Below are 24,874 nucleotides of genomic sequence, written 5' to 3'. Positions count from 1 at the left end.
TGTGTTTCTATTCTGAGGTACAAGGGTCTAAAGATGCACGAGAAAGGCTATTTTGCACCATTATAAAGGCAAAAGAGATCTCACAATCGCTGGCAAGAGATGCAATTCCAGCTCTGATAAACTGAGTTGAGTCCAACTGAGACAATTCCCAAAGTTTAGAGTGGTTGGAAACCACCTATCAGAAAGGAAACAAACATTACAACTACATGAAATAATTCTACTGCAGAGGAAAAAAACACAGTGAGGAAACTAGGTGGCAGTTAAGTCTCTCGTCTCCTCACCAAGAACCTATTCAGGTCCTGTTGATCTGTGGATTCTGACATCCCAAATATAGTACAAGCACATGTTCTTGCTCTTACTGCTGACAACACATCCTTAATCTTCATGAATGACCATTTAAAGTAAAAAAGGAAGCGGGTTATCCATAGAGAAAGTCTGAACGTGAAAGCAGCTGAAGCTTTCACAATGACAACCAGAAAATTAATGCAGTTAAACCATAAACTAACTAGAAAAGAACAACTAACTGCAAGGCCAACATGAAGGATCTAGAGGAGGTATGAACAAATGACACTTTTTGCCCTGGGCATGCAATCTTCGTACTCCCAAAGTCATCAGAGCTTCCAGAAAGCTGCCTCTAGTTTTGCCAACCGATACTCATTTTTTCTTTTAAGCTCTCCTTTTTGGCACAGAGCACTCCACATAAGGGAAGACTGCGGCATCCAGACACGCTCTCAAGTGTTAGATGATATAGCATTAAAAAAACACATTATAAATTAGAGTATTTCATGAACATGCAGGTAGAAAGCTTTGTCACTATCCAGGGCATGTTACAACTTTTCTCTGGAGTGTACTACAGTTAAGCAAAAAATAAATATTTTCTAAAGATCTGGAGTGAACTTCTGGCACTCAGGGATTAATTTTGCCTTCAGACAATATCCTAGACACGGTGTTGAGATTTCAACAAGTGTCACCAAATCTGTAGTCCTATTACCTTTCAAGCCATGTAACAAAAAGTCACTGAATTAGTCAAAAAGCAATTCAGTCACTTCACAAATGCTTCAGATGAAAGACCCAAGACACACAAGAGTCCAATTCCAGTGACAAATTCTGTGACGTAAAACAAATTCTGTGACGTAAAAGAAATTAGTCAAATAATGCTGAACAAGCAAACTCCCACCTATTTGCCTCCTGCACTGATGTTGCAGTATTAGGATCAAACTTGGCCTTTGAAAGTCTGACCTAATAGGTAATTCCCCACTTGAGAACATGGTGAACACATTCCTGGAAACTAATCACAGGCACTCTTTGAATGGCCTCTTTCACTTGAGGAGTATCTCAGAACAAAGGTGGGCAGGTCCAGACTTTCTTACTTTTTCTGTATTACCAATTTTCTTAACAGACAGTACTTGTTTTCTTGTCTGAAGCTAAGCTTAGAAAAATCAAGGTTTCTTAACTTCAGGTAGCACTGTTCTGTTTTACATCAATCCACACCACAAGGCTAGAAGGTGAAAGAAAGGGGAAAAGGCTGCTGCTTTCACTGCCATAACCAGCATTTCTTTGCTTTTTGATCCTTTGGGTAACAGAATCAACGCTGGGGAGAGGTAAGAAAATAGGAAAGATGCAAACTTACAAGGCTGCAAAAAGATACTCTTTTCTGAACTGAAAACACTCACAGATCTGTTGTCTGATGAGCATGTCTGTCAGAATATTCATCATCTCCTGGATATGAAATGAGAAAACCGACAGCACATTCTCCTGTCCACATTACTAGGATGTAACCCAACTTGAATGGTTATGGATTTTATAAAGCATTATTAATTGAAGAAGGAATGCAAGAAAGATATCCACTATGACATGCAGCTGCTGTCACATCTATGGCATGAGCTTTCTTCACAGATTTTCCCAATGAGAAGTATTCAGAAACCATTACCCAAGTGGCACAATAACCCCCCGACAACTCCCTTAGTACAGCGGAGGTCTTCTCCTACAAGCCAACATACATACTACCATGCCTCAAAGAGGCCCTCCAGGCACCCGTATACTGCTGGTTGGACATTCCTGGACACATCCAGAGGATAAATCACTTAATCCACTAGCTTTCCTACTCTGCACAATGCAAAGTTGCTGCAATTAATACAGCTTGCATTGGTGTCACCTGGTCACAAAGCTACCTGTGTGCCGATATGCTGGTGTTTCACTGGGGTCTGAAGGAACGTATCCAGTGACACAGCAGACAACTACACCAACTAAGGTCATGTCCACACGAAGTTTGAATACATTAAAGCTTTTTTTGTAAATTAGACTTACATCGTTTCTACTGTTCCTCTATAAGCATTAAGACGAGTCAGTGGGGCAACTTTTAAGCCTTTCCTTGCTGCCAATGCCAAAGAACCCAGCGTGAAAATGGGAGACAAAGCTCCATCAGTTTCAGATGTTTCTCATGGAGAATAGCATAAGAATATTGTAGACGCTAGCCTAGCCATGCTAACAAAATCTTTTCCACTTAACTGGAAGCTCTCTATTATTATTTTTTCTAAGAATATCAAATTCTAGTTTGGAAGCAAATTTACTTACTCTATTTGCCCTGTCCTGGTGTTCTCCTACCAAAGGGTCATTGGCAATTCCTGATGTAAAGCTGCAGCAACTACCTTGATGCCTTAAGGTCCGACCCTGATGAGAAGAAAGATCTTTCTTCTCAAGAAGGTTATGGAACTGTTTACTCTTTGTACTTTCTTCACCACAGCACCAGCTAAAAGAATTTCAGTTCGCATTTTTCAGAAAGCCTGACACCCTCCCATACCATTTTTTGGTAATTGAGGGCATTACTGGACTTTATCAACCTCAGAGTGTACTGCTGGGAAGAACAAGATAGCAGTTCCTGCTTTTTGTTCAGATAACTTGGTTCCACAGACAAAGCCTTTTTTCCCTGTTTCTTTTCCATAACCCTCAGACTCCTTTTTTCGCCTTCAGCAAATGAAGTACTTAAGTTAGTTTAATAGCTCTCATACCCATCTCACTTTTGTGGTCCTGCCTTACTCCTGCGTTTGTGCCAAAACAGAAGTGTGTGTGTGGCCACAGAATGAACTAGATCAAGGAAAAAATCAGGTTAATAGAGAATTTTTGCAGTTTTTTTTCCCCTCAAGCAGATCAAATTCCTAACTTAGTACATGACCCAGCTGCACACACAGCTATCATGGCCAGAGTATGAAGAGGAAGCTGCTTAATATTAGCACTGCAAATGCAATGCAGTAAGGAGAAGGGATGTTTATAGTTATTTTCCTAGCAACGTTCTGCTGCCCAAACCAGTATTATTTCACAGGCAAGCATCAGCAGAATCACTATAAACTTGTCCCTATAGATCCTTTTTAAAGCTGAGAAATTCGCTAACAATTATGTGAATACCGTTAGTCCCTTAAGACCATTCTCCAGTTCACTGCAGCCAGCAAGCAAAAAGGTTAAGGAAAAGCAGGCTATGTACTGTGTCAAAAACACAAGCCATTGCAATAGAGAAACGTGTTTAAGACTAGACCAGAAAGCCCATTTTGGTAAAGCAATTGGACAAGTGGTGATGGAAGGCAGCTAAATTAAGATGTGTTCTTGCAGATGATGTCTTGTCATTTAATTCTATGCCATAGAGAGTAAGCATGCTTGATAGTGCTGTACAGATGTCACACTGCCCCAGCCCACAACAATTTTAGGTATCACAGGAGTAGCATTTGTTGACTCTGCATCTGTGCAGAGAAGAACCAAAGTAACACAACAAAGGAGATCACAAGTTAAGGTAGTAATTGTGAACGATGCTGCAAGTTAAACAGTCTTGTTCTTCACAGAGGAACACGAGACTCATGTGACAAGGTATACTTTTTTTTTTGAAACTATATAAAATAAAAGCAAAACAACAGCCAGAACTGTTTGGTAGGGAAGGGCACACAGAAAAGCAAGAAGAATTTAGGAAAAGTTCCCAAGATACTGGAAAGAAGCATAATTTTCTTTTAATTGAGGATGTTACATTGCTTCTTGCTAAAAAGATCATTTAAAATACTTGCCTTTTACAAGGGGAACATTATTTTTGTTATGCCAAAAACAAAGCCAAAGACAACTTCAGTAGTCAGGAGTAGTCAGCTTCCACAATCTTGCTAAGCAGTAAGTTCCAAGATCCTCCAAAGGGTGGCATATCTACTTCTGTAGAAGTTCTATCTGGCTTCAGCAGGTAAGAAAAATGCTACAGAATGAAAGTGTACTACCTCAGAGGCACTCCCAAAGAAATAACAGAAATATCTTGTAATTATGAGAGTAACTGGCACTCCGAATCTTAAAATAAAGAATTAAAGACTTTGTGAAATGAAAAACCAACAGCAGTAATATACCCAATGTAAATGACAAACATCCCAGATTAATAGACGGAGAAGACGCTGGACACAATCCACAGGACATAGGTAATATGCTTTCCATCTATACTTAACTCATTTCCAAAGCCTACCAATCATGATTTAAATCACTGAACATATTTCTTGAACAAAAATGCTGTATTTGTAAGAATTCCATTCTAAATGATAATTCTCATGCTTTAGCTGCAAAGTTTAAGGCTGACAGAAACCATGCCTTATCTTCTGTACAGCCATCCATGTTCATAAGAGATGTTAGGATGCGTAAGGGGTGCCTTTTCAGCAATTGGGAGGCGAGGGGAAGGCTGTAGGTGGAAATACCTGTTCCATGCCAGGGGAAAAAAGATTTTTACAAAGAGAATTACTAAACTAAAGTATCCAAGATGCAGTAACCAAAGGCAGTGGTGAACACACATTCTTCTTCCATATAAGATTTCTGTTCTCTGTCTGACAACAACATCCAAATTGATTTTGATTTTTGAGCAGCTTCCTTTTGAATTCTTTTTCTCAATTTTTTTTTTTTAAAGATGGATTTGTTACACTCAGTATGTACCACAGTCCAAACAACTGGACACACACACCCTTTACGTAAACATACCTTTAACAGTTTTGACAAAAACTTGTTTCTCTTTACTAGGGTCTTTCTCCTCTATTAGAATTCCATGGAAAATGCGCCCAAATGTGCCTATGAAGAGAAAAGTAGTAAGTACTATGCAGTTAAAACACTTTGATAACGTTGACAGAATTTAATACTTATTCAGAAAACACTGCCTTAAAACATTTCAGCCATAGCAGATACTTTTGAATAATGGAGGGTAAACCACAATACTTGAATGCCCTATTAAATCAATAGAACTACTGACAATAAATAAGCCAACCACAGCTACACCAGCAGGAGTTGGATCCAGAACTGTATGTAGTAGATGCTGAAAGTTCTAGATAATTTGAGAGGAAAATATAAAAAGAAAAGCCAGGAGTGAACCAATGACAGCAACAGAATCCATTTAATTTAAGCATCAGTATTGATGATGGGTCTATTTGTCGCAATTCACAGTCCCCATCAACTGCCTGCACTAAAACTTCCAGCTCCATCTTTTTCTCACACAACTAGTTAGGAATTCTCTGGTCAAAACATTCCTCAGAGACACCATGTTCAGAGAAGTACTGGATTCAAACAAACCAGTACACATGGAACAGACTGAAAAAACAGTATCACATTATTCAAATGTTTCACCTCCGCTGGAAGGTTTTTTTTTTGTTTGTTTTATTTTGGTTTTTCCAGTCTAACATTTTTCCATTCACATATTTTAACAAAGACATTGCAGGAAGAAAAGCTACGTTAAACAGCTGGAGTAAGAACAATCTCAATGTGGTAACACACACAGAATTAATGCTTTATGCAGACCGAGTTAGTGACACTTTCTGATCATGTTATTATGATGGCACCAACGTGCGCATCACCTTCAGGCCCCTGTTACATCCCTTTCCCATTAATTTGCCCTGTTTGATTAGGCTGAAAGATATTCTGTAGGGATTGCCTTAGCCTGGCTGTACATCTCTCAGAATAAAGTATGGCTATCTTCTGGATCCTGAATACTTTTCAGGGACAGTGCAGTAATTTCTATCATCTACCATGTGACTGCAAACCAACTCTGCGAGATAGCTGTGACACCATCTCAGCTTGTGATTACACTTCCAGTCATCAGATAACTCTGAACATTACAGCTACAGGCAAGAGACAATATACAGGAGCACAAGACATCCTTCACCTGCACAAAGCTTACTGCAGAACCATTGGATTGAGAACAACGCTACTTCCTAAAAATGGAAAAGCATTCTCCCGTTGTTTTTCAGAGGGGGATGCAAAGCACTTAGCAGTTCTGCCTATAAGGGATTAGTATCTCAGATCTCTAGCTTTGGAAAATGTGGTTTCTCATCAGGTTACAGGGACGCAGACTTGGAAGTTGCAGTGGCAACAACTACTGGCAAAACCCCTAAATATTGAAGTCTATTTCCTAAATGCGACATCAACAAGAACCTGTTATTGCTGCATATGAGCACTTCTGATACAAACATTAAACAAGATCAAAAAAGGTCAAATTTTTCATAATAGAGCTGTTAATTTTGCCTCTGTAGATTAGATGTCCATAGTAGAAGCTGTAAGTGGAGACTGACTGAATTTAGATGACAGTGGCATTTTTTCCCCTTAAATGAAGTTATCCGTCAGTTTACAGAAATGAGTTTTTGCCACCTACAGCGTCAACCGATTACCTCACTCCTTAGCCATCTCACCCTTTCATTTATTTTTCTTTCTTAAAGAACCAGATTATTAAACACAGACAACCTGAATTATTTACTTTGCACAATTAGTCGCTCCCCTGTTCTAACGAATTCTGGAAGCTGCTTCCCCACACACCCCAAATACAAACATCATCCATCATTCTTTACCTCCACCAAAGTCATAAAGACCTGAGACATCACCTGTGATTAATTTCAGAAAAATCTAGCTATAAAAAAATACATATATATACCCCATATTGTAACCAACAAGTGTCCCGAGTCCTTTAAATACCTTCTTGGAGCACATCCTTTAGAGTTATCCTCTCCCTGGAGATGGCTATGTCCTTCACTTTAGCTTTCGCTTCCATTAGAGTGACACTTTTAAGATCATTCTTCTCTATCCGTAATGTAGGATAACCTGAGGAGCCAGCAGAGCCAAACAAACCAATATAAATACCCTTATAATAAGACCACAAGCACATTGCTTCACCTCAGCACCACCTACAGGTACAAAGACATGCAAGCAGCGTGTACTTAAGGTTACGTAGAGCATTAAACAACAAAACAAACAGGAGAAGCCACATGAACGTAATAATCTCTGAAGAAAAAAATCACAAATTCTATACAGTGCCGTGCAACCAAGTCTCTTTATTTATTAACACCAGGTAAATAAAACTCCTTCCTGCACACTGAAGCTGATTAACACAACATTGCACTCCCCTGCCAGTAGGGAAGTAAAGACTGAGGTTGGAGGCTGCTGGAAGACTTGGTGGCAGCAGGAAAACACCTTACCCCAACACTGGAGCAGGAATACAACCAGAAATATCAGTGCCCTCTTCTGGGCATAAGAGGCCTGACTGTTTTTTCATGATGAAGACTATGAATTATTAGAGAAAAAGCCTGAGAGTCACTTTGACAATAAATTTTAAATTTAAATGTCACTGAATGCAAAGTTAAAACGACTGTGGAAGGTCTAACATTGATCTTCCTGTTCATTTTCTGCATCCAACCCTTTTTCTTATATTCATTTTCACCGTTCCCTATGTTTCTGGGGGTGTTCCCCCACCCCTAAAAGACAAGGCGTTCTGAAGCAGTGCGGACTGAACACACTAAGCAAACAGGTGCCATTACAGTTGTTTCCACACGTATCTGGGTGAGGAGAGTTTAATAATCAATAAGGACCTCGTTTGTAGGCCACCTTGCTTTGTAGTCTTCCGTTTTGCATGAGGCTCATTGATGAGTTTCCAAGAATCATTTTAACTAAACAGTGCCACTTAGAGGGCCAACCTAAAAACCTGAGGTTGATAGCACATCAACAGCGTGGTTTCTTCCAAACTATGTGGAAAGGAAATTTTTAATAGATGCATTTCTCTTAATGCTTCTACCATATAAAGTTTCCAGGCAGCTTTCTACAAAGAGAAGATGAACTCAGATGACAAAAATCTCTTTTGTTTCAGGAGGTAATTCACTCAATTTAGAAAGCCAAGACTTTCCCAAAGCTGCAGGAGTTCAGTCCTAGGTAAACACCTGCTTCCACACCTGGGCAGGAAACAGGAAGACACTAGGGTTGAACAGTAATTGTGATACTCATGCACTGCTCCCTTGTGATTTCAGATGGTTAGTATCACTACTAAGTGCAGTCAGAAGAAAATGGGAGAGATTTTTGGGTCTTATTAGTTGCTTAAAAAAACAATCAAGCCATTAATCACTGTTTTTAACCTAGCTCCAAAGGATAAACATTAGAATGTATAAAGGGTAGACATTGACATTTCTACTTATCAGATTGCTGAAAAAAGACTCTTTGGGTTATTAATACAAAACTCTTGAGCATTAGAGGATAGAGAATCATTGGTGTCAGCAGATGACAACAGAAGCCACTTCCTGAAGAGATCTCAAGGGCCACCGTACAATTTCAGCTTGGCAATTTCTACTCTACTGAAAAAAAAAAACAGCCAACTGAGATTAACAGAGACTGTTCACTCCTCCTGCTGGGCCCCCCATTTTTCCCCTCACGTTTTACCATAAACCCTTACCTCACTTCAGATCTTTTAAAGCAGGCCTTCTAGCAGTGCTTTGAGCCAATTTAGTCTGGACTAAGTCCTGCTTTCTTTCAGTGTTCAGTCACGCAGACCCATACCCCCCAAGCACCAACACCAGCACTCATACAGGTAGGCTATGTGCCAGCTCAAAGACCCGAGTCAACGAAAAGCCAGTCACTCTGCAGAAGCGGTCAGAAGAGATCAGTGTGCATGCACAAGGGACAAGGCAAACGCTCACGGTCAGTCCAGCCTTAGATGAGACTGACCTGCACACCCAGTGCTGCATCAATTCCTCCTTACTTATCTCAGGAAGGTCCCTTTACTAGAACTATGCTATACGGGGTACCTCTCCCCTAGAGATGACAGACAATAACTGCAGAAGTAAGGACTCAGCAAATAACAAATACTGTTAGGAATTAGAGTTAGCATAGAACACAGCTCATATAAGTTCATCGCAGAGCATATAAACCACTGCCACTTCACCCTTCTTTTTAATTCGCTGCTCGCTCTCTATTTCTCTACGGAAATGGTTTTTTTTGCCCCCGTATTCTTTCAAGCAAAGCTGTTAAAAAGGAGACATGAATATATAACCCTTGTCAAGTTTTTCTGCCCCGTTCTTTTCCTTTGCAAGTTGCAGCAACAGGGCAAAAAGATTAAAATAACCATCAGGAGTCGATGACATCACTTGCTTTGGTCTCCAGTCAGTAACAAGTGGTCAGGCTAAGGCTATTCGGATCCTTCCTTACTGTTATCTCTGCCAGATCTATCCCACCCTCTGCTTGATACTGCAGAAGCCAGCTTCTTTCCAGCACTAAGAAAGCAGATGCTTCAGACACTGGAGCAGCCTTTCTCACTGACAGATCTACATGCAGGGAGAATATCCCATTGACCCAAAGGCAGTATCACACTCACGTGATGAATCCTGTGTCCCAGATCTTATGGAGTCCTCAATCTTGACTATGACGTGGCTAGACAAAACCACACACCATGAACTCAAAAGAGACAAACTAACAGAGACAGGAGATTTTTCCTGCTCTTCTGTTTCTGTATTTCTGAATACAGACTCAGTGTGACCCTACCACTAATACTCTAGCTGTGTCCAAGACACTCTGTTGCAAGGCTCTGTAATTAGATTAACACTTACTGGTTACTGGTGTTGCGTTGTTTGGCGTATCAGCTCTCAAGTACTGCGTTGTCTGCGTGGAAGGTTGGGATAAACCTTGGGAGCTACTGCTGTCACTAATGCTGTTTCAAAAAACAAAAATAGACATGAACACAACTGCTTGATACTGTAATAAATACAAAATTAATGTATCAAATTAAATACAGAAGATTTTTCAGACTGGACTTTGGACAAATGGCCTTTTTAAAGTTTCTCACTAGCCTACTTTGTCATTCCTCACTCATCACCCTTCTTTCCTCTTCCTACAACAGTCCTACAATGAGATTTTTGGGGGGTAGAAGGACCACAGCTGCACACAGTATTCAACAAACATGCAAACTTAAGATGTAGTTAAATGTTTCTTGCCCTATCCATGAGACAAAATACTACCAAAAAAGTTATTGTAATTGCAATGGACTAAGAACAGGTGAGAAACCCTGCAGACAAAGGCAGTACCCATTACTAGCTCAGTTGGTAAGGCTGGAACAAGCTTCCTGATCTCCCTTGCAAGCACACACAAACATGTCCCCACACACGCTCCTTTCTGAGACTTAAAAACTTCTCCACTACTGCCGACACAGTTAGCAGAACAAAGAACAGATTGCTTTTGGGTATAACTCTCCCTGGCCACATAGTTAACATTTATTTGCTTTTTGGGGCTGCTCTTGAGCACTGAGCTAGCAATGCTAGCTGTCCTTGTAGGATTTTTTGGGCGTATTTAGTGATGCCCTCAAGGCCCACTGTTAAGTTTTTGAAGCAGGACTTCCTTTAAAGAAGCCAATTCCTCCTCATTGTACCATAATCACAGATGCACCTACTAATTTTTGTTGTTGTTAGTAAAGAAAGTAATTCTCACAATACAAAATACCTGGCTTACTGAGATCCAGACCAGCTATAAAACTCTCAAGATTTTTTTTTTTTTTTTTTTAAAGTTATTGCCACACTCATTGTCTTCCAGGCATATGATTCCAGCATATTTTTTAGGACAAGGTTAAAAGCCACAGATGATGGTATAGCTATTCCACCTTAACTTCCTTTAGTTTTTGAAAGAATATTCTCTGGTGCTGGCAACTTATTACCACTCATTTTAACTTTTTGTGCTATCTTCAAAGCTCCCCATTGTGATTCATGCTACAGCAAGTCCCCCAGAAGGAAGCATTCTGCCATGGTCACCACATTAAACACCAACACAGAACTTGAGCTTTGTTTTCCTGCTATGGCTTTATCTTCCCTGAAAACTCCTTTTGTAACTTGATCACCTAATAGCTGTACGATTTCTCTGGCTGGCTTCCTGCTGCAGGCAAGTCTGAAAAAAGAATTATTTGTTTTATGCCTGTTGCAAGTTTGAGAAACAACTTTTTTTGGTTGGCTTTACTCTGGTTTTAGGTTTAACTTGTTTGTCTTTATGATCTTAAATCTTCTCACTTGCACAAAATTTCAGCTTTTTGAAAGATGCCTTCTTGCTTTCAGTAACGCCCATTATCCTGCTGTTAAGCCATGCCAACTTTCCTTGGCACTTTTTCAAGCACCTTTGATAGGAGGTATGGAAGCATTTGCACTGAACTTTCAATACAATCTTCTCAAATAGTCCATATGCAGCCCATAAACTCAGCTGCCTGTTTGTAGCTTCTATTTAACAATCATTCTCATTTTTATTTAATTCTGCCTTTTGAAATTAAGAGCAAAAGCAGTGGGGTTTTCAGTCTCTTTTGCTCCTGGGACATTGTTAACCCTAATGACGTTATCATAGTTGATTCAGAACCTCTTTACAGAGCCATTTTGAGCTTGTTATTTAAAAACAAATCAAAAGTTGTTTATTCTCTCACACATTCCTTGGCTAGCCTTTCCATCAGGCAGCCATTGATCACATCTATTACTAATGCAAGACAGTTTAAATTAAAACACTAAAGCAGTTTCTCAGCCAAGCACTGACAACATCACTTTGCAGGGTCTTTGCTGGCTCTTGTGCACGCTGCAAAAATCAAGTATGATGGAATGGAGAATAACGCTGCTAGACTGAGACTGAGTCTCTCAAAAATTCTTAGATGAGTATATTCACACTCTAAATTTAATGCTTTTCCTTTATGAAGCAAAGGAAGCTGCACATCCTTTAAGAACTTCTACTGATTAAAAAACCTTAGACAATTTAGGAACAAACCAATTGAGGAAAGCTGACACTGAGAAATAGTCTTCAGGTACTGTTACCACTTAGCACACTGAACCCCCCCAAAACCAAGTGGTCTGGGAACACAGAAGGAGTAAAGACTGAAAGAAAAACAGGCCGGCATCTGTTTGAGCCAGAGGACAAGCTAGCCTGAGAGACTGTAGGCAGGAACGAAAACCATTCAAGGTTATCTTTTCAACAGCGCTGACCACCTACATTCCCAACTGCATTTTTGAAGTGTTCAGTTTCAAAACCCTTGGCTCCTTAACAGTTGCATCTAATGCAGATTATTCACATAGCCTCCAAGAGAGCTTCAGTCCACCTGCTTTCCTCTTCAATGTTTAACCCCCACTCAACAAAACCCCACTCAATACATGAAAAAAGGAAAGGACATGCCAACTGTATTGCCCTTGGGGCTGACATTACAAGTCCTCCTCTCGTGCACATGCCATTTTGGTTTAACTGGATTGATAACCCATTTGGAAGAGAGACATTTTCAGTTTTGTAACCAACCACTTGTAATCCCCAAACTTTACACTAGGGCCAAACTGAACAATGGTAAATCAATTGAAATAGAGAAGGCTGAAGTTCAAGCGCCTGAAGAAGTCAGTGAAAAAACAAATATTCTCAGCGTGCCAAGATATCAATCCAGTTTTCCTTCAATCCTGACAATCGCCAGAGGTCTGATTCTGTCCAAATTTCTCCAGTGTACATCATCCACACAACTATACTGGCAAAAACCTGACAGCCACAAGCCTCCAGACCATAACCAGCAGAGCATCTGCAACTGCTGCCTTTCTGGAGTACAGCACTCAGCACAACCCTGTAGAGGCAGTCACTGCTGCAGGCTGACATTGAGAGCAGAAATTGCAAGCCACTACAGAAGACTCATTTGGAGGCCAGAACTCCCACAAGTCTGGGAGTTCTGTCCCAAAAAATGGCCTGGGAAACCTTGAATACATACCTGTCATCCAACTCTATCCTTTTCATACTGTGGAGATGCAAGACAGCTAGTATGATTGCCACCAGGAATATAACAGCACAGCACACGCCTACACTGATGTAGAACACACGGGTAGAAGTGGTGGGAGCTGCATTTACAGGATCAACTGAAACACGAAGGTGAAAAGTTACTGAACCTTCCTCAGAAAAAGCAACTAGTGTGCTTACATGGCAGGACAGCAGCACTGTTCCCAGACTCGCCCCAAGTGTCCCCACCACCCAGGTCCAGCAGGAATAGGAAGATGAAGCCAGCACAGAGGTAGACCACAGTACCCTTCAAATGGGTGGTTCCTGCTGCTGCAAGGCAGGGCACAGGCCAGCGGTCACTCAATGCCTCCATTTATTTGCTGGGAAAAAAGGAAGGTTCCTACAGAATGATAAAAGCTAGCCAGCAACCTCCTAAAATGGCCTTGTTGGTGCTGCAGGCCCTGCCCCACACAATCCTTTGACTCTCCTCCATGGCTCCCACGCTGCAAACACAGGAGCACAGTCAAAACCAGCCTCCAGCTCAGCTAAGCCCAGACACAGCAAGTGGCACCGACTTGCTAGGTGGGGCTGGAAGAGCAGGATTTGCCTATCTGGACAGCAAGGCATATACCTATACAGTAAAATAAAGTGAGATTAGTGCCTAGACGTGCTGGTGGTGCTTGCTCATTGACCAAACATGGCAGAGCACACAAGTTCACCTTCTCCTTCTGATTTTGGTGTATGATGGGTGGTATATGGATCCCTGAGCCACATCTTAACACAGCCAGCAGGGGCTAGCTAGTTAACCCTCCTTCTCAAAAGGCTCTCAACTGCACAAAGCTTTAGGGCAAAATTCTGCCACTGCACCATGGGTGCAACACAGTGCAAAGGGACTGGAAGCAGGAGGTGGCAGGTCTTGGCTTAGCTGCTTTATCATCAGGGGGTCCTGAGTAACCCCAGCCACCCGCAGGTTACAATGTGGTGTTGTGGAGAACAACTGCCCTGCAAGAGGCAGTGGGTGGTGAAGGGAAAACTAAGCAACTCTGCCGCTTTCAAAAAGCATTTTGGGAGAAGCGTTTACATTTTGGGTTCCACAAAGGCTGAGCACAGCCTGTCAATGGTATTTCCAGGTAGAAGTGGAGTGAGAGTAAAGGAAACCACCTAATTCTATTCATTCGATTCTGACAAGTCAAAACAGCAAACCAGACAAGTCCTGAAGTCAAAAAGATAGATCAGAGTCACGTATGGGAAAACAGAGCCCCCAAGACACGATTTTAAAAAAAAGTTGTTACAATAGTAGGAAGAGTAGTTCTTCACTAGAATATATTCCCAGCTAAAGTTACCACATAAACCCCACTAAAACACCAGGTTTAGCAGAAACACCTGGGGAGAGTGTTCATAGGGAAAGCTGTAGAAACAAAGACCATCACAAGTTTTTCATTTGTTTACACTTGGAGTACCTGGTACACTCAGAGTTACTTACAGATAGCCTTGCTGCTATTTTTGTCAGATGTTGGAGATTTTACTTCTGGTTCAAGCTCTAAACAGATGAGAAAAAACCATTAAGTTTGGCACACATTTATTACTAAAGTCCTTCAAAAAAAATCAATTGCCTATTTCTTGAAAAACAAATCTGTTTTTCCAAACTGGCAAGTTGGCTTATGGGCTATGGTTATTTCTAGATTTCCATTTTTAAACACCTAACCACTGTATAAATAAAAAAAATCACCAGACTTCAAGACACATAGGTCAGATATGTCACCACTAACATGCATGCCCACTGAGGCCATGTCTGAACCCACCGGATCTACCTACTTAAAAACCCTTTGGCTTGTCTGCAAAGTCCAAAGCAACAGATAGTAGAAAAAGCAGGTGCAGAGTAAGTGTGCATACATACAGTCACAAAACAAAAACCTCACGGAATTGGTTACTATAGGATACGAAATCATTTATTAATTGAATGTCCAATGAATACTAAGACTTTAATGCAACTCACCCAGGAAGAAGTTAAGAAATGCAGCCCTGAGCACCTTGCCTTCTCATCTGATGCTGGAATCATGAGTGTTTTAAAACTGAAGGATGAAGTTTAAATACTCAAAAAAAAGGTAAAAGAATAAAAACCAGAAGGACAATGCTTGGGTTCTGGGGTGAAAATGGTCCTTTAGGAAGGGGATGTGTCTTCATTACGCTTACTACTGGTCTCTCTAATATAGGAGGGGCAAACCAAGGGAAAGCAAGCTGTGGAGGTGACTTCAGATGAACCTCACTGAGGTTTCACATGCGTCTGATGCAGTATCATGGATTTCTGTGACTGCAAAAGCCCAGATGCACTTGCACATCCCCCTTCCTTCTCCTAGCTGCAAAGAGCTGCCGCCTCCCCAGTACAGTCCCCTTCCGACTCCTTGGTGAGCTAGTTCAGCCTGATAAACTTGTCAAAAAGTCCATCAAGCAAAAGGAAAAAAGATCTGAGAGTTTTGCTTTTGCTTTTTTTTTTTTTAAACCTTAGGAGGAAGTATTAGGAATGCCTTGAGCAAAACCACTAGCAAGTTCCTGCATATTGTTAACTTAAGCACTAAATTAAATTAGAAATCCCCAGATGCTGTATACCACTCCACATACAACTTTCAAAAAAGCCATTGACATGATTATGAACCCACAGAAACATGATCTTTGTAAGAATTATTTCTGCATAATTTAAGAAGTGGCTCTACTTCCCACACCCTGATGCTGGTGCAGTACCTACGGAAACCCCCTCAACTGACTTAGCAGCTCAATAAGGTATGAATGCATACACAGTCTACATTTCCCCCACTTACAACATTTGAAAAAGTACCTAAGAAAATATGAACTAAGGTAAATTTTCTGTCTTAAACAGTATCAGAAAGATCTCCATTTCTACTAGAAAGAGATACACTTTGAATTAAAAATGATTTTGTCATAACATCAGTACAAGGAGCATGGGTATCGGTGTTACCTGGTAAAAAGCCACACATGCTCTTTCATGCACATTTAGCAAAAGTGCATCTGTGGACATTCAGACTCCAGGGAAGTTGCAGGCTCCCCTCTGAAACCCAACTACTGTCCTCAAAGGCTCTACGTAAACTGAACACTGCTGAGAGGAGCGTGTAAACAGAGGTGGCCATGCTCAAACTCTGCCTGAGGACAGGAAACAGCAGCCATTTTTAAGGAGATTACAGCTCTCCAGATTCTCAAAAATAATCTTCTTTTGATGCCTATGAAAATACTTCCAGGAAGCAGCAATAGGAGATAGCAACAATTCAAGAATAAATTGTGCTTGCAGATTCTTAAGTCAAAACCCAGGAAAGTCAATCTGGGATTCCTGAAGCCTGCGTTATCAATCTACTAAGATCATTTTGTACTCAAAGTCTGAAATGTGACCAGATGTTAGTCTTTATTAAGTAGTTAGTTTTAAGTCTATCTCAGTTTATAAATTAGATTTGGCTGTTAATTTTTAGAAAACTTTGAATATTCAGAGTACTGCAGGTTTGAAGAATCTAATTTCTTCCTTCCAAGTAAAAGGGAGAAAGTATATATTTTATTTTTTTGCTATATATGTGAGAAGGTCACTCAGTGCAGCCCAACACTTAGGGAATTTGTTCATTCATCAGCTTCTGCTTTTACCAACTGTACACATTTTTCTCTGGAAGTCAAAATGTTACTTGGTTTCTTCCTGTCCTCTCCACAATTCACTCTCATGGATTGTTAGGCTTGTCCTTCATGTATCCTTGTCATGTATCTTCCCACACCTTTTTCCTATCCTGCTTTAACACTAAAAACCATTGAATATTTGAAACAGTGTCTTACTTTTGTAGCACATTTTCCTCCGTTTGAAATTTAAAACTGTGATGTTTTTGGATGAATTTATTGTCAAGTTGAGCTGCATCAGTATTGTGACCTCAGAGTCAAGTCTGCCAGTGCAGGAGAGTTCGACACGAAACACTGCAAGCATACAACAAACAGGCATTATTACAATTAAGTTTAAGCACATTTCAGACATCATGGTGAAAGAATATTAAACAGATAGGGGTCTTTATAAACGATGTTTAATGTACATTTTGTAAAAATTTTCTATTAATAAAAAAATGCTATGTTAGTGTCTATGTCTTGTAATTTCTGACAACTGTGAAAGCATTAAGTAGTGTAATTTTAAATAAATTTCCTTATGTGAGCCACATTAAAGTTTACACGTAACTAAAATTATATCTGGAGGTAAATGGAGGTAAACCACTAGCTTTCCACTAGCTTCGGAGTGCTCACAATATAAAACTGCATTAGAGCAGACTCACAATATAAAACTGCATTAGAGCAGAAACACAGAAATTTCCATTTCCCTTGCCGCTTTCTCAAACACCATGAAGGTTAGCTTTTTCTACAACAGTTAAGTTTAAATATTTTGGTCTCTGCAAATCTGACTGGAATCAAAGCTTAAACTAATTGGACAGTATTTACTTTCTAGCTTACATAGCAGCATTATTGATGCCAGCAGAGCAGACACAACAAGTCTAATTCCCCAGTCTCCGCCTTCACAAAGAAGTGGTACAAAGGCAAAACATCAAAACATGTATTTTGTTCCCACTTGTGTATCTAACAGAGCACAAGGCAGTGAGGAACCATAACTGAATGATCAAGGAACATCAAGGAGCAATGATCATTTGTGCACTTTCTGAAACAAACACATTTGTTTCTAGTACAAATTCTAGAGAGCAGCTAATACATATTCAAAATAGTTTTATTGACTTTATACTTACCAAAAACACTAACATGTTAACAACTTCCACACATCTTGAAATTATGTCTCTGTAGACTAGCAAAGTTAAAAGCTGTGGTTTTTTTTTTTGAAGTCCATGCAATTGCTAATTATTATTGTTGAAACGAAATTTGTGCGCACATGGATGCATATAAATACATACATATATATACACACACGTGTGCGTGTCTATAAACACAAAAACGTTGTGTTTCATTTCAAGGAAGATCTTCATCCTCCACTACACAATGGAAAAAACATTACTCTTACACTAGCAGTCACAATGTATAATACCCTTTCAGCAATGTCATAACAGTTGCAGAAGACCTGTAAGCTTATAATGTTTAACAGAGAAAGGTTATGGTCTTATGCAACACTACACACACTTTGGAAAAAAACAAGTACCATCAGAAAGCACTAGCAGTACATGTCCGGTGGCATGGGGTGATCTGTTTACCTGAGAGGGTGCGAGGAACTTCTCCTTGTAAAGAAATGTTGGCCTGGGGCATAGCCATAGCCATGGGATTATCTACCTGAAATCCCAGTTTATACTCAACCTGTAACAACAGTTGGGAGATTGAAAACATGTAAAGAAATCTCTACAGTAGTAAAAAGAAATGCTGCATACCTTTTGATTAGTTTTCTTAACATTAAAAAAGCCTGTTTCTTATTTTTAGAGAATATTGGTGATTTTAAGTGCCCATATTCAAGGTTTCTTATATGAAGTCTAAATATCAGACTCTTGACGGTTCAAATTAAGAAAGTCAGAAGAAAAGCCACTCTTGAAATCATTTCAAAAATTTTGGTCAGAAATTAAAGCACTGTATTAAAAAATAAATAAATAAAACCACTAACCTCACTCACTGATATTTTCACACTTGCTTGTTCAGAAGGCAATTTGTTAACACCACAGGAATTCAAAAAAATCCCACTCCTTTAGTCAGTTTTATAAACTACACAGCTGAAATTGCTTAAAGAACATCTTCAACTGAAGTCGAAATTCTGTTTTCACTTGAAGAAGCTGATTCCACAAACGGTCATTCATTACGCACAGGACCTACTGTAGCTGAGTTACAAGTTCCTGTTGGAAACTCACCCTAACCCTCCAGACTCAGTTGAACTAATTCCATTTGACTTTGTGTGTTAGCTTCTTTTTTCCCCCTTTCTAAAAGGTCATGGGATACATTCATGTTCGCAAGCTACTGGGAACTAATTTTTCAATCAAGATGCCAACGGTAGAAGCGTAACCCAGTTTCTGTACTCCTAGAAATGGCAATATGCCAATCCTACAACATTTAGCACTGAAGACGTCAAGTGGTGCAATCACAGTAATTGAAGCAGGGCTACCTACACATGCAAAAGATAAAGGCAAGGACATCATCAGGAGGAGTCACAAAGATCCACCAAGGGGAACTAAGCTTCTGTAATGAAACAAACAGCCAGATGGATGAGGGGGGAGAAGTGGATGTTGTCTTCCTGGAGTTCAGCAAGGTCTTTGACACTGTTCCCCATAAGATTTTCATAGAGAAGCTATTGAGCAGACAGTGAGGTGCATGGAAAAGTAGCTAAAGGGCCAGATCCAGAGGGTAATGGTGCAATATCAAGCTGGAGGCCAGTACTGAGCAGAGTACCCCGAGGGGTCAGCACTGGGGGACTGACCTGGATGATGGGGTAGAGTGCACCCTCTGGTAATTCGCAGATGACAAAAAACTGGGGGGAACGGCCACCTCACCAGCAGGCCATGCAGCCATCTGTCCTTGACAGGCTAGAGAGGTGGGCTGACAAAAATCTTGGGGAGTTCAACAAGGAGAAATGCAGAGTGCTGCCCCTGGGCAGGAACAACTCCAGAGCTGCTTTCCATCTGGGTGGCCTGCAGAAAAGGACCTGGGGGCCCTGGTGGACACCAAGTTGAACGTAAGTCAGCAACATGCCCTTGCCACCAAGGAGACTAATGGTATTCTTGGCTGCATTAGGCAAAGTATCACCAGCAGTGGTCCTTCTGCTCTACTCAGCATTGGTAAGGCCACACCTGGGGTACCGTGTCCAGTTCTGCCCCCTCAGGACAAGAAAGACCTGGACGTACTGGAGAAAGTCCAACAGAGGGCCACCAAGATACTGGAGGGACTGGAGCACCTTTCCTATGAGAAGAGGCTGAGAGTGCTGGAACTTCAGCCTAGAGAAAAGGATATTCAGGGAAATCTCACCAATGTATATAAATACCTGAAGAGAGGGTGCAATGAGGACAGAGCCAGGCTCTGTTCAGTGGTGCCCAGTGCCAGGACAACGGGCACAAACTGGAACACAAGAAGTTCTGCATAAGCATCGGGAAGCACTTTTGGACTGCGCAGGGGGAACAAATTGCCCAAAGAAGTTGTGAAGTCTCCTCCTTGGAGATCTTCAAAAGGCTTCTGGACATGGTCATGGGCAACCTGCTTTGGCTGGCCCTTCTTAATCAGGGGTTGGACCAGATGGACCCCAGAGGTCCCTTCCAATCTCAACCATTCTGTGATTCTGTAAAAAAATTTCTATTCAAAACTCACAGATGGGGACAAGGAAACTCAGGGCAGGGACAGCAATGCACGTAGCTCCTAGCTGAAGCTGTTAGTAACAAGAAAACTCCTTCAAAGGTCCTATTCAAACGGCAAGTGACTGAAATGTCTGTGAAAGTGGAATGTGGTATGAAGTAGAAGGGCTGGCTTGCATTGTATGCAATAACTCTGTGGGCCAAAATTCACATCTTGTAAGAAGTTACACCTCAGAGGAAAGAACACTGGCAGAAGCAGTCTTTAGAAATTGCACTGGTAGAGCTGTTAAACATTACTGCTTTTACCGCAGTCTTTCTTGTTTAAGAGCAGAATAACTATTGTTTGAGTTTAAAAAATGAACAAACATCTGGCAGAGACTAAATAGATCATTTCAGCTACAAAAATAAATTAAGTAACTGAAAATCCTTCGAAATGTAAAAGCATATGCAATCTTATGACAGCTGTTACTGCATGCCCCAGCTATGGTGATTAAGTAAAATGAAAATCCCCTTCCATTTAATTGAGACTCAAATAATAACATACTAGATGCCACTTTTATAGATTCTCCTCATCTCCAAGCATTTGTTTCTGGTAAACTCTAAAATACAAGTGCTCTGCATCTGATTTTCAGAGGCTTTAGATCATGGCTGCCACTTCTGTGTGTTCAATTCACCACCAGAAGATAGACAAACTACTGGCTCTGTAATATCTGTCTATTCTGAAGCAAGAAGTATAACATATTTCAAAAGAAGTGCTTACCCTTTTTAAAAGGAGAGAGGGACAGTTTGGATATAGAGTATTTTAATTTATTGTCTGCAATCACATAATTATTATTTTAGCTTCTTAGTTTATTTCTTTTGCACTACCAGATGCTATTTTTTGCAAAGAAAAAAATTCAATTATAGTAGCAGGTACTCACTAAGTGAATCATGCAGCAAATACTCGAACACAAATTACGCCTGCTTACCTTGGATTTAGCATACCAACTGAAGTGAAGGTTGTTGGTCTCGCTGGGTATTAAGAGATTGAAGGACAATGCATAATGATTAACAACATCATTCCTCACGTAAGATAACTCTGCATCAAGACCTGTGAAAAGAGCAGAACAAACAAGGAAAGCAGTAAGAGAGCAGGACAGAACCAGCAGCACCACACCACAACAAAGCAGCTCTCAGTACCACCAGCTCCACTCATTGCTTGGATGTTTAAGCACATACTTCCTCAAGTCCATAAATGCAATTGCAGGTTTGGAGATCAGTGCTCACACGTCAGATTGCTTCAAACTCCTGGGAAAGCAACAATTTCACAGAGATGCCGCAGCCTAATAAACAGGTAGAAGCTGGAATGTGGTGGAAGGAAACAAGACTTTTCACATGATGCATTACCTCCAAAAGAGTCCTTACTCCACAAGGATCATTACAGACCTTCATGAATGAACCTCTGTCTGCTGCTGGGAATCACACGTCCAATTTTGCTCTTATTTACAACTGTGTACCCTCAAAACAAACTGCTTTGGATTATCAGCTCTTTAATTGTAGGTAATTCCTCCCAGAATAGCCCATTTCTTGAGCACCCTCCAAACCACTGAGGCTGACACATGCACTATGGAGTCAACTTTAAGGCAATTGCATTGGAAACACAAAGCACATAATGAGAAATGACATTTGTACACCAAGTAATACTAATGTTTAATGTCTACCCTTTGCTTTCTGAACATTTCAGTAAACCTAGAAAACTGAAAGACCCACGGAGCTATTTACTACAAAACATTAAAGTCCATTTTTTGTAAAAAAGATACGCAGTCTGATATTAAAAATACTGAAGCTGCCATTATCTTTCACTGCACGTATTCCAAGGACGCAATAAATACACGGTAGGACCCTACAGCTTGCCCTGGGTGTCATTAGCAACTAGTGGCAAAGCAGCCACTACAAATTAGTCCCATTCCCTACAGCTTCTAAATTGTCAGCTCCATATTCTCAGGCCAAAACAATACTGCATTTGTCATCAACACCATTTTGTCTCATCTCGAGGCATCTTTTTCCACTGCTCCCAGTTCAATGCTACCCATGCTCAGCAAAACATCGACACAGTAAGAGAACAACTGAGCACATCAGACGCAGGTGCATGCCCCAAGGAGGAGCTACGCAGCAGGAACAGAGTTCAATTAAAATCTTCACAGTACGACTGGGAACATAAATAACGGAGCTATTTTTATTATGGCTAGATAGTCAAGAAAACTGGAGAGACTACCACTCCAGCAAGACAGCATTTAAGGCACCCTGAAGTTATTCCAAGAATTTAGGGAAGTACAAAAGGTTGTATGTTTTGGTGGTGGTGGTTTTGTGTGTGTTTTTTTTTTTCCTTTCATAAGAAATAGAACACAAACTGTGTAGACATGCTGCATTTGATGAAAGGGAGAATCAGCTTAAGAGAAATAATTCTTCCTGTTTCATGCAAAAACTGAGCACAGATCAGGGCAGAGTGCTAAGTGCTCGCGTGTTCCAGCACTTGATTTAATCCACCTTGCTTTCACAAGACACAGAAATACAGCCAAGACATTCTTCTTCCTTCTTGTTACCGTTAGCCACTTTTATTCCCTGCTGGCTCATTAACATCCTGAAACACGACCAAAACCCAAGGGTATATAACCACAGACGCAGGGGGGGAGAACCCTAGAGACTGGATGTACAAAACGCATTCATCGAACAGAGCAATCCGAAGGAGACACGCTCTCAAACAAGACCCCGAACAGGAAAAGACACGTGATCCTTTATGTGCTGACTATAATCAGCCTGAGACAATATTAAGTTATATATATAAGTAAAGGTTAAACCTCACCTCTCCAATTTGTCTGTTTTTCCACTCAAGAATTAATGGGAAGTACAAGAGCACATCCACCAGTAAAATAGAGAGGAGGGGGGGACAAGCACACACCTACCTTGAACCAAAATTAAAACTCTGAAAGAAGAGAGAGAACTTTCCAAACAACTGACCCACCTACTTTCAATGTGCGCACACCCCTATACACAAAATCTGCATCAGATGTAGACAACATGGACAGGTGCGTGTGAAAGAGCTCACAACTATCTGATACTTACTGTTAGATCTGAACAAAACAACGGGAAAGTTTACGGGCATAAACTGATTAAACAAAGTATTTATATTAAACCCAGTATGTACAAGTTATTCCAATAAATTACAAGGACAAAAGAATTAGCAGGTGAAACAACAAAGTGGAACAATGAAATTGCTTTTGGAATAAAACCGCCTTCTCTCGCTGATAAAGGGTCTTGCCAATAATTTGAGGTTCAAGAAAACGATGGTTCAGAACTTGTAACATCATGGAATTTTCAAGGTGACAGTCCCTGATTTAATATAACCCTTGTAGAGAAATTGATTATAGGAAATGAACACGTGCACAGCAATAAAAGTGGCCATTATAAAAATTGGCCTTTATAAAAGTCATGTAAAAGGCTCCTTTAACTGAAGCCAGTAAACAAGTATCTTGATGTGCAATGAGATCTAAAGGTGTACAAAACCAAGTTACCCTGCAGCAGATCAATCACATCTTTAAGCTTTAATAGAAGAATTGTGCTACAATATTGAGTAATTTCATTATATAGACCACTAGCGTATTAATGCCTGTACTTCCATAAAAAGCTAGATACTAACAAGTGACGTTGATTACATGAATTTAAAAGCATTATTTAAGAGCAGCATGAGAATCAATGTCAAATTTTATTGCTTCAAAAAATTATGCTCCAATTAAAATGCTGGCACATAAAAATAATTTAAGAGGTTTCCTAGTACAGCTCTTAATTCTTAAACAGAAATCTGCCTGGCTCACTAGACTTCTTCTATGAGCATGGATAAATGCACGTCCAAATGCTGTAACAGATAAATACATATGTGGGAAATGTCCGTGTCTCAGCACCCTATGGTGCATATATATATATATATATATATATATTTTTTTTTTTAAACTTTGACACACCACCAGTTAAAACACTTTGCCCCACAGCACATCCTTTCCATCAGCAGACTACAGACAGAACTCAGTGTGCTGTGCACGTCTGATGTGGACGCAGGTTCTCATAAAGCAAGCTCCCACCTCCCTCCCTGGTACGGTTTTCCTTCCAGACTATGCTCCCATCCCTAATTTTTCATCACCCCTCACTCCTCCAGAATCCCAATTTCCTCATGTGCTTTGTCTATATAATTTACCTTGACCGTGCCAACAAATCATAGAAAAAAATAGAAGAATAGTGGTTGAACTTGCGAGCCAGGAGACAGCAAGGTGCAGCATCTTGGCGCGAACAGCCAGCAGGAGGTTGTGCCTGCCCAGGAGGAGCCAGGTGCTGACGCGGCTCTCACCACAGGAAAACTCGCTGCAGTGGTGACGGCCAGGGGGTCGTGCAAACTGCGTGTTCCTGATCCACCGCTTTGCTCCGCCGGTCCCTGAGCTTCCTCTGAGCTGCAGTTCTTGTGCTTGCAGGAACTGGTTTCCCCATACCTACGGAAATTACTCAGAAATGCTGCAGCAGCAGCAGGTATGCTCCACAAGCATTTTAGCCAGTGT

At 40.6% G+C, this 24,874-nt stretch overlaps 1 protein-coding gene across 3 annotated transcripts in view; it reads right to left on the bottom strand.

The window, feature by feature from the left end:
* Positions 1-24,874, bottom strand: part of RYK (receptor like tyrosine kinase) — a 57,480-nt gene that overhangs the window by 19,148 nt on the left and 13,458 nt on the right. The window contains exons 2-9 of one of the 3 annotated variants that reach the window (XM_040567029.1): positions 21,260-21,381; positions 18,225-18,324; positions 16,825-16,959; positions 14,483-14,539; positions 12,995-13,139; positions 9,849-9,949; positions 6,958-7,083; positions 4,984-5,070 (exon numbers count right to left, since the gene is read on the bottom strand). In XM_040567029.1, coding sequence (XP_040422963.1) covers positions 4,984-5,070; positions 6,958-7,083; positions 9,849-9,949; positions 12,995-13,139; positions 14,483-14,539; positions 16,825-16,959; positions 18,225-18,324; positions 21,260-21,381 — 873 coding nt within the window. Of the gene's footprint in view, positions 1-4,983; positions 5,071-6,957; positions 7,093-9,848; positions 9,950-12,994; positions 13,140-14,482; positions 14,540-16,824; positions 16,960-18,224; positions 18,325-21,259; positions 21,382-24,874 lie in introns of all 3 variants that reach the window. The other 2 variants (XM_040567028.1, XM_040567030.1) reach the window with 2 other exon arrangements.

The sequence above is a fragment of the Cygnus olor genome, chromosome 9, assembly GCF_009769625.2.
Source record: "Cygnus olor isolate bCygOlo1 chromosome 9, bCygOlo1.pri.v2, whole genome shotgun sequence".
Classification (NCBI taxonomy): domain Eukaryota; kingdom Metazoa; phylum Chordata; class Aves; order Anseriformes; family Anatidae; genus Cygnus; species Cygnus olor.
This window is presented reverse-complemented; position numbering and strand designations above follow the sequence as displayed.